This window comes from Mytilus californianus, unplaced genomic scaffold, assembly GCF_021869535.1.
Source record: "Mytilus californianus isolate M0D057914Y unplaced genomic scaffold, xbMytCali1.0.p SCAF_2, whole genome shotgun sequence".
Taxonomy (NCBI): domain Eukaryota; kingdom Metazoa; phylum Mollusca; class Bivalvia; order Mytilida; family Mytilidae; genus Mytilus; species Mytilus californianus.
Window position 1 is genome coordinate 591,541 of NW_026262668.1, and position 16,945 is coordinate 608,485.

The window sequence follows — 16,945 nt, forward strand, 5'->3', positions numbered from 1 at the left end:
AGTCTGTTGTTATTTATGTATTATTGTCATTTTGTTTATTTTCTTTGGTTACATCTTCTGACATCAGACTCGGACTTCTCTTGAACTGAATTTTAATGTGCGTATTGTTATGCGTTTACTTTTCTACATTGGCTAGAGGTATAGGGGGAGGGTTGAGATCTCATAAACATGTTTAACACCGCCGCATTTTTGCGCCTGTCCCAAGTCAGGAGCCTCTAGCCTTTGTTAGTCTTGTATTATTTTTAATTTTAGTTTCTTGTGTATAATTTGGAGTTTAGTATGGCGTTCATTATCACTAGTATATATATTTGTTTAGGGGCCAGCTGAAGGACGCCTCCGGGTGCGGGAATTTCTCGCTGCATTGAAGACCTGTTGGTGACCTTCTGCTGTTGTCTGTTCTTTGGTCGGGTTGTTGTCTCTTTGACACATTCCCCATTTCCATTCTCAATTTTATTATGTATCAAAGTATCATATACATTCTACTATATGCCTTTCCCAAAACTGTTTTAGGAACTATGAATGTGACTCTTATGTAATTTCTTGGAGTTATTTCCCTTGCTATAAGAACTGCTGGTTTAATGTTGGGAATACTGCTTTGGAGCAATGAAGATCTATTAAAGCTAGAGCTGCTTTTTATCCCTGTTTATTATCATGAAGTATTGGTTCATATAAATTATAGACCCACTTCATACTACCCTTTTGTTTAAAATAAATAGGGTAAAAAAAAAATCTTCATTCTAGCAAGCAATGTATTTTGTCTTATTGATTTATTATAAACAATTTAGTCATGTTTTGGAATAATGTTTCCACCGTTAAATAAGAAATAGGGGATAAAAGTTTTTTTATCTCTCTTAATTTATGTTGATCAAATAAATGAAACATTTGAAAAATAGTTTAAATATGATACTATTCCATTACAACAGAAACACACCATATCATAATTACCTTTCTTTTAGTTGGAAGTGGAGGTATTGCTAAACCGCTACCGGAAATGGATGAATCAGAACTTAAATCGGATAACAAACTTATTGTATTTGACCGTGGGTAGGGACTTTGTATCTCTATCTGTGTTTCATGCCATTGTGACTCGTAAAAGTTCATAGAATGCCTTGAATATATACAATCTGATATTGTTGCTGACGGTTGGGAGTAAGATCCAAATGTCCTCATGTATTCTTGTACTGAAATAGACAAAGATATGATTACCATAGCAACAGCATCAGCATATCCCTTGTGTAAGATCTCCTACAGCAAAACAGTGTTGTGCAATTTAAAGATAGGTGTAAATCAATGCACTTAATTTTTGCGATTTCCTGATGTGCACAAGAATCTACACAAATTGTAGAGTTTAAATAGAAAATGTAAATGTACAGGTGTACTCTGACATGTGGATTTTGCTCAATCATGAACGAATGAACAAATCAATAAATGTTGTATTCTTATTTTTTTTCTTTAAAGGACAACACATAAAGATAAACACAAATGTCATGAATGTATGTCGTCCCAATAATAAGAGATGACTAAACAACACATTCATTAAAAAAAAAAATTTACCACAAAGGTTCAGTTTTATATTTCAACTCAGATTTTAATATTAGTTTGTCTGGTCAAATCTTTTGAAAAGTAACAAAGATGTCACTCATGTTTTCTGATGTCCTCAGCAGAATAATATAGATGAAAAGAAATATAATAAATCACAACGAATTTCTGAAAATAACTTTACAGTTTAAGCGTGTTGAAGACTGTTCATTGAGCTGAAGATGTAAAGATATTCATTATAACATTTGGGGTCTTTGGTAGATAGCTTTCTTGGTCATTCATATCATATTACTTTTATTCCTTATGCCAAACTAGGACAAATATATTAACAGAGAAGAATAAATCTATATCCCCAGCCACATTCATGTACAGCAGAAATCATTTGGAATTAAATACTGTTATAATTCTAAAGATGATAATGAGAGCTTTTCATGAAATCAATACAAAAACTAAATAACCAAAACATCTATACTGTCAGAAAACAACTTACTGTGTTTTTTCTTTGGAGGAAGAGGTGGAGGCTTTGGCAGGCTGTCTATACTTGAATGACTTGTACTAGAGAATGCCTCAGAGCTAGAACATGTCTCTTGAGAACTTGTCCTATGTGAGTATGACACAGAAGTTGTCTTTTGAGAAATAGAAAAGCCAGAAAATGACTGTGAACTGCTTGTTGATGATGATGACATCCTTGCTTCCATGCGACTCAAATTAATTCCACTATCTGTCACGTTATCGTACATAGATGCCTGTCTCTGTGGTTTCGATCGTTTCACCGGTAATGGTGGCAGATTATTTTCACCATTCTGATTGGTCAATTTAGCAATTCCTTTAGTCAATTCATCGATTTTTAACGTCAACTCGTTAACCTGACCAATTGTTCCGTCAGATTGTGAAGCACTTTTGGTCAGGGATGTGGTTAATTTCTTCATAAGACCTATTCCTGATTCTGAATGAACCCTAGAAAAACTGTCTGTTCGAACTCTTAAATTAGCACTATCTAACAAATCTTCGGAAGAGCGATTAAGCCCAGAGCTCATACTACTATTTGGCGATCGGCTTAGTGGTGATACACTTAAGGGTGAACTTGAACAATCCATAAGACTGTTAAATGAATCATTTTGTATTATCAAACTGTTATGTGGAGACTGGTTTGACGGTGTGGAATAACCTGACAAAGACAGGCTTGATTTTGCATTAGGTGTACTTGTAAAAAAGTCCTGACTATTAACAAGTGATGGACGTTTTTCTTTCTCAGGTAAAGGAGGTGGCTCATTTCCATTTTCCAAATCATCTGAGGCAGATTTAGATCTTGTTTTTACAATCCTGTAGGCAAAAAACACATGATGTCATTAGTTGAGTGTATATGTTGGGCACAAATTGTTATGGTGTACAAATTATGATTGGTGTACAAATTATGATTTGTACAGAATTTTTGAGCAAGTTATCAGAATTTTGTGAACCTCTTAACATAACTGGACAAAACAAGAACACTGTCTATGGTTTAGCCTATCACAGTCATATTTCCATGACTACATGCTGCAGTCTTGAATATAGCACTAATACAAAGTTTGTATAAGAACATTAAAAATATATTACGTGGACATAGAATCTGGTATAAGTATAAACAAGAGGCTATCAGAGAGACAGCAAACCGGATTTTCCTGCAGAAGTCGAACCCTGAACAGTTGAGCAAGTATGGACACAACATTTAAGCTTAAAACAGCTCTGAATTTGGATTGTGATTGAATATTTGATACAGCATAGGTTCGTGACACAAAATAAATGTGGTCAAAGAACATTGCAGTTTGGCATAATTAATCATTCGACAAATAGCTTCATATATTTTTTCTGTGTGCAATTATAAAAACAGAGACAACAAAAAACTGAACAAACCTATGAACTGCAGCAGTATCACTTGGAAGAGGTGGTTTAGGTGGGGGAGGTAACTCTCCTGTGGGATCTCTACTGTGGTGCATTATACTGTCAGACGACTGAGATCCATGCAGGTGGGCATTGTCATAAAGTCCCATTCCACTTGTGTCGTCTAAGATCTTTTTTTCCCGTGGAGTTAGTGGAATGTCAGGTAGTGATGCTCTTTTTTGTCTGAAATTATTTTATGAAGTTTCATCACATTTCTATTAATTATGATTTTGGATTACATCAACAATATATTTTTATCTGCAAATTCAAAATAATAAAGAAAAGGAGGTTTAACTTTCTAAAACTTGTCTTGTTACCATGTGTGAGCATTCAAATCACTGATCATGAAGACCTTCCATCAGCTGTAAAGAAGCCCTTTTTTGATTGGTTACTTAATAAGATTTCCCCTCATTGTTATCAAGCCAGTATCCAAAATGATGTCAGTCAGGTATAATTCAATGTAAACTGATTCTACAACAGAATTCTTGTTGATCTTTTGATGTCTTTAGGTTACTAGTTTTTGAATCGTTGGGTTGATGTCTCATTAATGTAAACACCAAATCTCTTTTATTTACCTACTAAAGGTCAAACTGCATTCTTTTGAGACATGTATACTAACCATTACATCATCATGAAAGTCTTTAAGATGAACAATTTTCTTAGAAAAATTCTGACGAAATTAAAATCTACATGCACTACATGAAGGAAAATCAACCTTACAATTATACATATACCTGAACATTCATGTTGACATGTTCTGCCCAATATATATCCTTACATCATTTATATGGTTTCAATTTTTTTTCAAAAATAAATATCAAGATTTCAGGTAAAACAATGTCAGTATCTGTGGTTGTTCATTCCCAATGTTGGGGAGTATATGACCTCGAACTTTTAATTTTATAATATTTACCCATCATTCCTTTGTAATGGATCAGGAGATTTGGGCGGGGACACATTATTTTTTCTATCTTCTAATTTGTCTATACTGGTCTGTTTCAGCTCCTGTAATATAAAGTTAAGGTAGTATTGAAATGAAAAATCCAACTTACAAACTGCTAAGAGTTGAAACATGTGACGGTACCAGACTTAGAGACCTTTAAAAGTTGAGATACAACCTTTCTTGTTTGTCAATGGTAATCTTTTGTTGTATTGCTAATATATGTAAAATGTTCCATGAGTTTTGATAAGAGTTCCAGAAAATACCAAAGTTAAAAAGTCCTGAATTCAAAACTAAAGGAAGATAATGTACTTTAAAAGTCAATGATTAAAAATTTTGATCGTTATACAAATGTTACATGTATATGGAAAAGATACCAGTGCATATTTTCCTAAATATAATCGTTGCTGTCATTAATACAGAAGTTTTTATTTTACATGAAAATTTGAATTTAATTTCGTAATGCCAAACGCATAAAATTTACTAAATCAATTTCTATAAATATCAATTTGCATACCTAATTTAGTTACTTCAAAGGAGCATTATTAGTGACACATCATTATAACTCAAGTGTATGATTATACTGTTCAAAGCTGTGCTGTTCACTGATTTAGATAATACATGTACATGGATGTTAAGCCCTACAGTTAATTTTATAAACCAAGAAGATATTTTACTAACAAGAGCTGAAAAAAGGTTATCTTAAACTTATATATGTTGCTGAACCATATGATTGAATGAGATAAGATCTGCACCTCAGTGAAATCAAATTAATTTCCCTAAATGTGCAAACCTTTGAGTTACAAAAAATCTGATGAAAGAAATAAAATTTGAACATTGTATCACTTCATACTCCACATTCTTATAATTCGGGATTGAAAAAAATGATAATGAGATGGCATATATGAAATAAAGAATGATAGTGATATAAATCGGAAGGAGAGAGCAAAAGAATACTGTAAGTTCAAAAATGATTGCGTGCATTTATGATAGCAATTTCGAGATGACAGACCAAAATGTGAGAATAATTATTGCCATTTCAGGAAAAGCTACATACAAATATAGGTCAGATTTCAGAATGCGAGTTTTTGTTATTGCGATGCTAACCCAGTGGAATTATTCGCAATAATAAAAACCTGGCAATAGTATCAGAATTTACAGAACCTGTACATAATAAATATGATTTTACCTCCACACCGTCAGTCAGAGCTTTGATAACTTCATGAGCTTCACCCTTATTGAGAAGCTCCCCACCATTTAACAGGATTTTGTCTGCCCATCTGATGAACAAAGCCAGACACTGACATACCTTCTTATGAATGGAAGGTAATGTGTTCCTGAGGAGAGAAAAGTAAAATATCAATAAAGACAACAATATGATTCAGACAAATTATCTATGTAAGGCAGAAAAAAAATATGCATGTGTGTTTATAAGTTTCTGTCCTAAGCATTCTGAGTTGGTAGGTATTTATTTTTCTAGTCAAAATCTGAAAAATATTGTGTTTTCACTGAGTCCTGTTTCCAGTATTATTCCTAACGGCTACCAGAACTCTGCTATTTGCAATTTATCAATGAACAAAGTAACAATGTTTACAATCTGTCACATATAATGATGCAATAAGTAAGCAGTAACCAAATTTTAAATGTTGATGAAAAGTTTTAGAAGAAATCTTCATAAAAACATTAACATTGGCGCTCAAAATAAGGGTCTGTCTGGAAATTCTAAACACCTATTTCTTAATTTTTGGCCTGAGAAAAGAATAAATATGCAATAAATGTATGCCAGTAAGTAATTTTCAGGTGTCTGCAATCAATTATATTGAATTTATGCTAACAAGGGATCGTCTGAACATTTCAAAGGGTGGATACATAATAACCTAAAATTAGAGATTGAACTACATATATTACTTATTACTATTATATTTAGTATATACAGACAATTTTTTTTATTGCCATGTCTTTTAAATATCATGTTTTTCTTTTCAAATATTATAAAAATGTAATTGTAATGCATTGTGAAATGGCATCTCTTTTAATTATATATTTCCGATTTATATTAAGCTTATGTGTCCTTTGTCATGAAGAAATGACTGTCCAATTTATATTAAGCTTACGTGTCCTTTGTCATGAAGAAATGACTGTCCAATTTATATTAAGCTTACATGTCCTTTGTCATGAAGAAATGACTGTCCAATTTATATTAAGCTTACGTGTCCTTTGTCATGAAGAAATGACTGTCCAATTTATATTAAGCTTACGTGTCCTTTGTCATGAAGAAATGACTGTCCAATTTATATTAAGCTTACGTGTCCTTTGTCATGAAGAAATGACTGTCCAATTTATATTAAGCTTACGTGTCCTTTGTCATGAAGAAATGACTGAGCAGATTGAAAACATCCATGACTGTTTCCAAGACAACAGTGGCAGTTGTAGGGATGACTTGTAACTTCTCATTGTCAACAACAGCCTTGATGTAATTCAATGATCGGTATACTTTGTTCACTTCTTCCTGGAGTTTGTCCACATCCTGGAATCAGAAAAGTATGTAAAATCAGGAAAAAGGATAAACTGTATTAACAGCTCCCATATCAAATTCTGTACTAAACAGTGCATGCAATTTCAGTTTTGTTTGAAACCTGGTAATAAACTGGGATTGTGCAAACATAATGTAAAAAGCTGAAATGATAATAAAAATTAAAAGAAAACATTATACAAATGTACATGTATGTATGTATGTATGTAAATCCAACCTAACGATAGCCGAAATCAACTTAAAAGTGGAAAAGAATCGTCACTGCATGGAGAGAATGACTAGGAATTAAACGAAGCTTTACTATGTCCAGTTTCTGGAAGGGTGGTGTATTGGATTGGTCATCAGACATCGTAAAAATCAACATTTAAGGAAGGATTTCTTTTAACAAACAAAACAGAAACCTGAAATAGACAAGTTTCCATTTTCCTTTTTTATAAATTAAACTACCCCAGTTGACCATGGGTCATTTGAGGAAAACATGTCATGGGTCATTGTGACATATAAAATATTTGCTTTGTGATATCAAATTTTCTGGGTTAAATGTACTAATCAGAAGATCTTGTATTTATACCCTTAATTCCTTCATCACTGCTCTTTTCTTTTTGATAGTGCTACTTTGAAGGTGTGATCATAAAAAAATACAATACTATGTGAAACAAAAAGACCTGTGTAACACAATGACTCAAAGTAAGACAAAACATTGGCATAAGACCAATAAAGGTCAAAGTTCACACTTGATGTCAATGAAAGTTACTTATTATTATAACTTATTGTTAGTGTCAGAGGCAAGATTAACAAAAATAATGGGAATTTTCATGTGTGGTAATTATTGGGAAATTATGAGTCTATATCCTGGTACATCTATTGACCTTTGATAATGATACAGCATATAGCTACATAAAAATCATGGCAATGTTGATTGTGATATTTACAGCTCATTTACCATAATAATAGAAAGTGAATGTTTTTAAGTTTAGCCTGTATATATGTAATCCACATAAGACAGTTAGATAAAAAAGACTCCCTCAAATCCCCGTTAGACCTTTCAGATAAAAAAGATTTCCCAGGACCCCATACGACCCTCTCCATGAAGGTGCCAGTAAACATTAATGAGGATGTTAAGATAAACATCAACACAGATGATAGGACCTTATCATCACATTACAAACATATCTTAAGTGGGTCAAATCTTCTCCATTAGATTTCTTCCTTATCATTTGAGAAAATCACACTTACAGAAAAAGACCACTCATCTTTTATTTAATTTTCTTGAAAGAAGTCAAGTTTTTAACAGATTGTAAGCTGTTGAAATAACAAATGAATTCATCTTATATTTATAAAAGTTCTATCTGAGCAGTTTTCTCTCTCTTTTTGTTTTTTTTTAGAATAAATATTTTACTAATATACCTGAAGTAAACACACAAGTGTGCCTTGCTCATTATTGAAGGCCATATGGTGACCTGAAGGTGTTTACATCCTTTTTCCTTTGGTCTTTGGTGGGTAATTGTCTGATTGGCAATTAAACCACATATTCTTATCTTTATTTTGCAATGAATCAATGTCAAAATTTCTTACAATCTAGTTTAACCTGGATTTCACCAACAATATTTAACAATGCAAGGTTCTTTTATGATGTCTTTACATCTAATCTGTTAGCTGTGTACTGGTTGAAATTTTAGTCTGGGAAAACATGGTTTATTTATGAGTTGAAAATGGCTTTGAACTAGCTATCATTGAGTTCAAAATTCTTAGATCTGTACAAAAGTGTTTTTTTGTCTATTTGTTGTGCTTAGTGCCTATCTGAAGAGTCAAGCCCTTATCAACTTAATTTTGCTGTTCACTCTTATGTTGTGTCCTTCCATCCCTGTCCCAGGTTGGGTGTTCACAATGTCTTTAAAGCCATCAATTCTTTATATACCTGTCACAAGTCAGGATCATGTTATACAATGATAGTTGTTTGTAACCATCTACTATATTTGTTTTTCGTTTATTGTATGTAGCATAAATCATGCTGTTGGTTTTCTCTTTTGAATTGTTTTATAATTTGTTTTGCCCCCTGGTGTCAGCTGCCTTTAGGAAACCATAATGCTTTCCTATTTGCTGCTGACACAGGATGAGTCATGGACATGCTTAATTTCTACTTTCTTTTTGGCTAATTATTATGTTTAATTGATCCAACTTTTTGTGTACTATACATATATGGATATCTATTTTTCTTTTTTTCTTTTTGGGCTGCTTGTTTGTTATCTATATCAACCACACTTGCAATAAAATGCATTAGTATTAAAAAAAAAAACATACTATAGATTCTTTATCTACGTATTCTTTAAGAACTTAAATAGTTCTCGTTTAACTTTTTTTTTTTTTATCTCATTGTTTGTATTGTATTATGATAAATTATTGATGTTGTAATGTTTATGCCCTTTGGGGCCCATAATTGGAAATAAAATATCTTATCTTATCTGTTCTACTAAGGCATTTTATAGGTTACTCCACTGTATGGGTTTTGCTCATTGTTGAAGACCTATAGTTGTCTACATCCTCATACCTTGGTCTATGATGGATAGTTATCTCATTGACAATCATACCAAATCACCTTTTTATATATAGTACGGAGTAGCAACTTTTGGTAAATGACTTTTCAAGAAACTATATAACTGGCTACCTATATCTAGACTGATCCTTAAAAAAATACCCAAATGACATAGAAATGAATATAGTTCACCGTATAGCCTTCAACAATAAGCAAAACCCATTCCACTTAGTAAGCTATAAAAGGCCCAGAAATGACAAACGTTGCTAAAGCAGAGTTCATTCAAGAGGTCAGATATGGTAACTGAATTGAGCTAAAAGTGTGTTATCTGTAAAAAAAAAAGTGATCCTGCCTACTTAAAGCGTTATATTTGTCAACGTACTACTGATAGTGCAGAAAAACATACTCTTGTGTGCAATTTCCACATAAAAAGTGCACAGTATTTACATTAAGAAAAACAAAAATCTTCCTGAATATGCATGAAATATTTGTAACTGGACATTAAGCAAAAAACAACAAATTAATACAGATAAGAAATAAAAAGTATTGAATAAAAAATGTAGTTGTTTTTCAAACTCTCAGTAAATCAATCCTAAAAAAAAAACGATACACAATGATTTAATTACAACAGTATAAATATATCCTTTATCATTAAGTAAACAGGAAGAACCAGTAAGGATAAAACAATTAAACAATAATACAAGTAAAAGCTAGCCAGATGGCTGGAAATGAAACTTTTTTTGTACCTTTTCACCCTCAGTAAGGAAAATGCAATGTCCTGAAGTTAAATATATTTTACTAGACGTATATAGGTAATTATACAAAATTCTACTTGTGTAGTTCTTAAGATATCTTCCTTGTTGAATGTAAATGTATATTACAGCAAATCTTGAATAAGATCTCTTAAATATAACTTAAACAATTTCATTTAAATGCTTCTGTTAGAAGTACTTAAAAAAACGGATTTTCTTATTATAATATATATATGCAAAACATACTACATGTATATGAAACAGCATGACAGTCAGAAACCCCTTATTGATCCGTTTCATGGATTAAACAATGCATAAACATGATTAAATGTTGAATACTGATGCCAGAATGGCTTTTAAAGGAAAACAAAAGAAGCTCTACCACAACAACTTGATATAAAACTCAATTCATAGAATCAATACCATGTATATTTCATATCAAAATGTCCATTTCTGACAAAGAACACAAATAAAATACTGATATTGATCTCCAAGTCATTTTACTGCCGACTAAGCAAATACGAAACATGTACTCAATTTCTCCATTTCAAACATTTATCAAGATGCCGTAACAGCGATTGTTCGTTTAACGATTTTCCCACTGAATCCAACAAAATTTGCATTTTAGTATTCTGCAAGAGAGCTATTTTGTCTGTTTTCGCTAGATCAATTCTTAATTTAACTACAGTACTTGAAATCCTTTATCACTATAAAAATGTGCACATAAAGTGATTTTGAACAAGAAAGCTTACTGGTACATTGCATAATTAAGATTATCTGTCATTTAATCTCACTATATTTCTTAAGGTACAAGTATAAAATGTTATAGCTATAATCTGAGGGTGTATCTACAGAAAGAATATACTGACTATATATAGATATTCATACATAAATACATCTAAATAGTTTGTGATATTGCCCTTTTTTTACTCGAATTTGCCTGGTAAGAAAGAGTATTATTATTTGATAGAGGGAAGGGATTATTTTCAGCATTCATACTTTTATTTAAAAGACCGGTTATATCACAATTCATACTTTCATTTCTAAATAATCTAGTCGTAACAGAACATAACAACAAAATGATATCCATGTCAATTGATACATTCAAGTCTCTTTGCAGAAGCAATTGAAACATTACATATAATCAACATAGGAATTTACCTCAAAGCAAACAGACAAAAATGCTGCATAAGGAACAGCTCTAGTGAATTTAGGTAGACACTGTAAAGTTTGCTCTCATTCAAAACAGCTTATTACTTGGACAAAAATATGTGAAGCAAAACTAAAGAAATTCTGGTAGCTCTGACAAACTATGGCTAAGAGAGGCCTGCAGTTCAGAAAAGCAAGGTTGGAGAATAGCTTTTTATTGTTGTTATTTCTTGAAACGCAGTTTTTAAACTACTGTGTGTCATTGGAAAAGGATATGAAGGTACCTTATATTCTATACATGACATAACATGAACTTGTAAATTATTGCCACCAGGTGTAGTTCAAACTCTCCTTGTATCTTCTGACAAGCAATATTTGGATAGATTTGGAATTTGACAGGTGTTACATATGCATACAGATAAGAGTTTATCTTTGCCAGATACATTATACCTGTATTATACATTAAAAATTTTGGTTGAAATTGGTAATAAATTCTTACGTTGATTTATTATATTATATGTTTACAACTCTGTGCATTCTATGCAAATATAGGGCTATTTCACACAAACATAATGTGAAAGAAGTTTCAGAAGACTTAAAAAAACCTAATGTGGATGCAGGATTTTGAAAAAAAATGGAAGGTGTGTGCCCTCCAAAGCAACGTTAGGAGTGAGATTTGTAAAAAGCCTATGCATTAACCATATATGGAGCTCTAAAAGGGCAAAGGTTGGGGTGGGGAAAGGGGAGGGGGGGGGGGGGGGGGGGGGGGGCGAGCATCTGAAATATCTAGCATAACACAAGTGTAGAAAGGTGTTGAATACACTCAAGTAGGAGGATAAGTTGTGTATATATATATATATATACATAAATGGTATAATAATAAGTCTTTCTAGATTTATATATATATATAATTAAGATATCTATGTAATTAAGTAAATCTGGAACCTGCTATTCTGGACTGAATGACAACATAATCCATCAAGTATACCATTCCTAAGCCATCACAAAATATTTCTACTGTCTAAGGACAGATATATTCTTTTTCCATTACCTTAATTCAAAAATGCCATCAAGGTAATCTAAGCTGACAAACCTTGATGAATTGTTAGCCACTAAAAGAGAGAAGCAGTATACAGCAGTTATATGTGAGTGAGTGACCTACCTTTACAAATACTGATTGTCTATCAGGTTTAATTTGCTTAAGTGGGGAGGAGAGTCGTGAAGATCCCTGAAATATAACTCCAAATATTGATACTACTTTATATTAATTATGCATTTTGAAATCTTCATACCTCGTTCTTCACATTAGTGTGGTCTTTGTTTCGGAAAATTGAAGCATCATGTGATTTGAGGAATAAATTTTTTCAGAATATTTCTGATATTCTAACATCTTTCAATAATCTTTCAGACATTGAAAAATTCTATTTCATATTTCGAAGTAATGATTATGATGTCAGTAAATGTTGCATTAAAGGTATTAATGAGATGTACACGTTCAGACGTTCACTACCTTAAGTTATTTTATGTTTATATTATATAAATTGTATTACTAGTATCTTAAACTGTACCTCCTCTGAGTCAAATAGATAGAAGGGAAAAATAAAAATACTCATTATATATATATATATATATATATATATATATATATATATATATACCTCTTTTTTCTTTTCTTTTTTTATGTTCTGTATTGTTATATAATTGATTGTAATGATTAATGTTTGTTCTTTGTTTGTGTGTTGATGACAATCCATATTTTGGATTTTATATCAATAAAATCTTTGTAACCAAGAAATTTGTTTAATATTAACAACCAATCACAACAATGTTATAAAAGCATGAAATCTATGAATGAATCCTGATTTTTTTAATCTACATATTGTAGCTATATATAGGTCATAATTCCTATACATTTCTTGGAATGAACATTTCACAGAAGTTTGAGTATGTCCTTGGCACCATATACATCCTACATTTTTGAAAACTTTTCTCATTATTCACTGGATTTGGTGTTGATGGGCTTTACAGACTTGACTACACATATCAACAGCACAAGGTCAGGGGTGGACTATTTCTTTTAAAATAAATTTTCCACAAAAAAAACTGACTTTACTGACACATTATTACATTAATTGACAACATATATATAGTTTCCTTGGGAATTACAAATCTTTTGACTGAAAACTAAATTAAATTCATATAAAGAACTAATTCTGTACTTAGTGTCTTTTTGTTGTTTGGATGTACAAGTACCCGGCCACGTCCACTTGTATTTGTAGTATTTGTATTTGTATCCATCTGATGAGTAAAGCCTTTTTCAACTGATTTTTATAGTTCGTTCTTATGTTATGTTGTACTGTTACACCGCTGTCCCAGGTTAGGGGGAGGGTTGGGATCCCGCTAACATATTTAACCCTGCCACATTCTCTATGTATGTGCCTGTCCAAAGTCAGGAGCCTGTAATTCAGTGATTGACATTTGTTTATGTGTTACATATTTGTTTTTCGTTCATTTTTTGTACATAAATTAGGTCGTTAGTTTTCTCGTTTGAATTGTTTTACATTGTCATTTCGGGGCCTTTTATAGCTGACTGTGCTGTATGGGCTTTGCTCATTGTTGAAGGCCGTACAGTGACCTATAGTTGTTAATTTCGGTGTCATTTGGTCTCTTGTGGAGAGTTGTCTCATTGGCAAACATACCACATCTTCTTTTTATAATTACTCTTTCACATTTTTTCCTGCATCATCTCTGGTCCTAGATTGTACTGACCTCAGAGGACTGTTATGGGACGGATCAAAGCAATCTGTGATTACATCCTTTTCAGAATAAATTTTATGAAATAATAATATTGTATAAAAAATGTTTCCTTCTTGTATATCGTTTAAGATATTTATACTTATAATATTTGATAGACATGCATAAACTACATATGGTCTTCAGGAAATATTGTTTATATAAAGGAAAATCACACTATGACTTGATAGCCTGAAAAAGAATTTGTAGTGAGATAGAGAGGTGAGCTTTTGTTCTATCTTGAAAGCCTCTGTGATCTTTAGCTGATGCACAACAATAAACAGCAAAGTACCTTGACCTTTTTACAGTGTCTGAACATGAATCAATAAACCATATCCCTTCTTTTCATTTAAGAGTGAATGAATATAAATTACCCCCCCCCCCCCCACCCACCCTTGCAAAGTTAAGAATATGTGACTCCGTCATACATGGATTTTTTGGGGCATCTGTTAAATTCTGTACAATTCCCCTATGCACTCAAAGTTTTCTTGAATAATAGAGAGAAAGAAGAAAAATGTAAATAAAAGCTTTCTAGAATTTTACTCATAGTTTTCTTGAATAATAGAGAGAATGAAGAAAAATGTAAATAAAAGCTTTCTAGAATTTTACTCATAGTTTTCTTGAATAATAGAGAGAAAGAAGAAGAATGTAAACAAAAGCTTTCTATATAATCATATAATTGTTTTCTTCACAAACACAGAACTACAGAAACTGGCAAAGAATGTTTGAAACCAAAATTTTACGGCAATTTGATGGATTGAACAGGATACATGTAACATGCAAAATACATGTAGTATCAGACAAATTAAGATATTCTGAGGAAAGAATTATTCACTTCACTCAGTTTTCTCCTATATTTTGGATAATGACCAGATGAAGCAGAGTTTATACATTTTGGCCTACCTTTATAAAGATTGAATGTCTAGTATATTTTACTGGGGAGGAATGTCGTGAAGTAACCTGAAACATATATATATTGTAGCAGTGATGACAACTTTTTCTTTCATATCACAATTTTAATCAAAAATTTTCATCAAATTGATACATTCCTGCATCTACATTGCAGTGAGTCAACAATTATTCAGACTGCAATTTTTCAACTGCTTTATTAACAATGATTAAGGAAATATGAATTGACAATGACAGCTTAAATTACAATGGAGTATTAAACAGCCACACACTAAAGGTCCTGAATCACCAGTTGATTACAATTAGTTTACGTCAGGAGGAAGTCAATTGATGTTTTAATCTTGATATGTGTCCATGAACAAGGATTTAGTTGTTAATTTTATACAGAAAAAGTTAGGGGAAAATTTTTCATATGTTTTATTATACTTGTAATTCAGGACTTGTGTGGCTGTTAATATCCGCGTATTTATACGAAATACGTTCGGTTATCAGTCAAAAGCGCAAGAAATTTCTGCAGCAACATAACACCAGTATGACCTATCAAGGTCACATCCGATGTAAAAATTAACAGAATTTTTTCAATGATGTAACCTTAAGCAGACATTTTCTTTGGGCCTAGTACAAACTGCCTGAAAAATGAAATATTGGAAAAGAAAAAGAGTTTTGTTGTCAGACTTCATCTTTATTGCCAAAACCCATAACTCATGTACATTTAAGACCAATCTTTGTTTTAACTAAAGTGTAAAACAAAATTACATCAGATTTGAAGTCACATCTTATTCACAACTGACCTCAATAAATTCAAAAAAAAAATCAATTCATCTAAAAAGAGAAAACTATTCTGAATATTCAAAACAGTATGGTAACTGTGAAGACAAAAACATTGTACAATATTTCTCATGAAAAAAATGACCTAAATTAAAAAATTTCATTTTATATATTACAGAATTAAAACTAAAAAAAGATTTCATTTTTTAATATCTGTCATTATTTTGAACGTTTATCAATCATGTAGCTTTTTCTCAATTATAACATGTTTATATGTTCAAGTTTTCAAGATCCTTATGTGGAAGTGCTTCATTCTAAAAATGTGTGCACTATCAACACTTTTACAACCCTATAAAATTACTAAAAGAAACATTCATTTCTTATAATTACATTTTTATGCTAAGACCGTGTAAAAAAGTTTTATCAAGTTTTTTCTTTTATTTACTTGTGCATTTTTTTGTGGAAGCACGTGTCATCACGAATGTAACATTTCATTTTGAAGGTTAATTTTTTAATGATGCGCGATTGTTGTAAGCGAATCAAACTAATGGACTCTGGATTCTCATGAAACATACATGCAATGTAATTATTAAGGTTCAAAATGAATAGTGCATAAAAATGAATGCCATGAATCCAACCTAACTGCCAAAAAAAAAAAAAGTGAAACCATCTAAATGTAAGCTAATTGTATAAATTGCTAAGAAAGAGCAAGCTTTTTTGAAAAGCTATTACTCATATTCAATTTTCCTTCTGAATCCCCTGAAACATCATTAAACAAAATCAGTCCCCTTTGTGAGCCTCTGAGACATAAAACAATTTGACATGCTAATCAAATTCTTGTCAGATCTGACTCAGCATTTCCATTGTTTACAGCTGCTAGTGACATAATGATAATCTCCTGCAGATGAACAAATTTCCATCTTTATAGATAATAATTTAAGGTTGATCAAACTTTATTATTAATACTTTTTTTTTAATTTTTTTTACACTGCTGGACATAAGGAAGGAAGGAAAAAAAAATATACTCAAGAGTACTTTTAATGTATTTTTGTTATTAATACTATTTTCATTGTCTATTATAATATCTGTCACGTTATATACTGTACAAT

At 31.6% G+C, this 16,945-nt stretch overlaps 1 protein-coding gene across 13 annotated transcripts in view; it reads right to left on the reverse strand.

Annotated features, from left to right (window-relative positions):
• LOC127729032 (rap guanine nucleotide exchange factor 1-like) overlaps positions 1 to 16,945 on the reverse strand; it is a 69,500-nt gene that overhangs the window by 22,363 nt on the left and 30,192 nt on the right. For 5 of the 13 annotated variants that reach the window (XM_052236640.1, XM_052236641.1, XM_052236639.1 and 2 more), the window contains 7 exons: positions 12,529 to 12,594; positions 6,754 to 6,926; positions 5,589 to 5,736; positions 4,373 to 4,464; positions 3,433 to 3,642; positions 2,030 to 2,862; positions 946 to 1,181 (listed from right to left, as the gene is read on the reverse strand). In XM_052236640.1, coding sequence (XP_052092600.1) covers positions 946 to 1,181; positions 2,030 to 2,862; positions 3,433 to 3,642; positions 4,373 to 4,464; positions 5,589 to 5,736; positions 6,754 to 6,926; positions 12,529 to 12,594 — 1,758 coding nt within the window. Of the gene's footprint in view, positions 1 to 945; positions 1,182 to 2,029; positions 2,863 to 3,432; positions 3,643 to 4,372; positions 4,465 to 5,588; positions 5,737 to 6,513; positions 6,555 to 6,609; positions 6,629 to 6,657; positions 6,677 to 6,705; positions 6,725 to 6,753; positions 6,927 to 12,528; positions 12,595 to 15,062; positions 15,120 to 16,945 lie in introns of those variants that run through there. The other 8 variants (XM_052236642.1, XM_052236648.1, XM_052236647.1 and 5 more) reach the window with 6 other exon arrangements.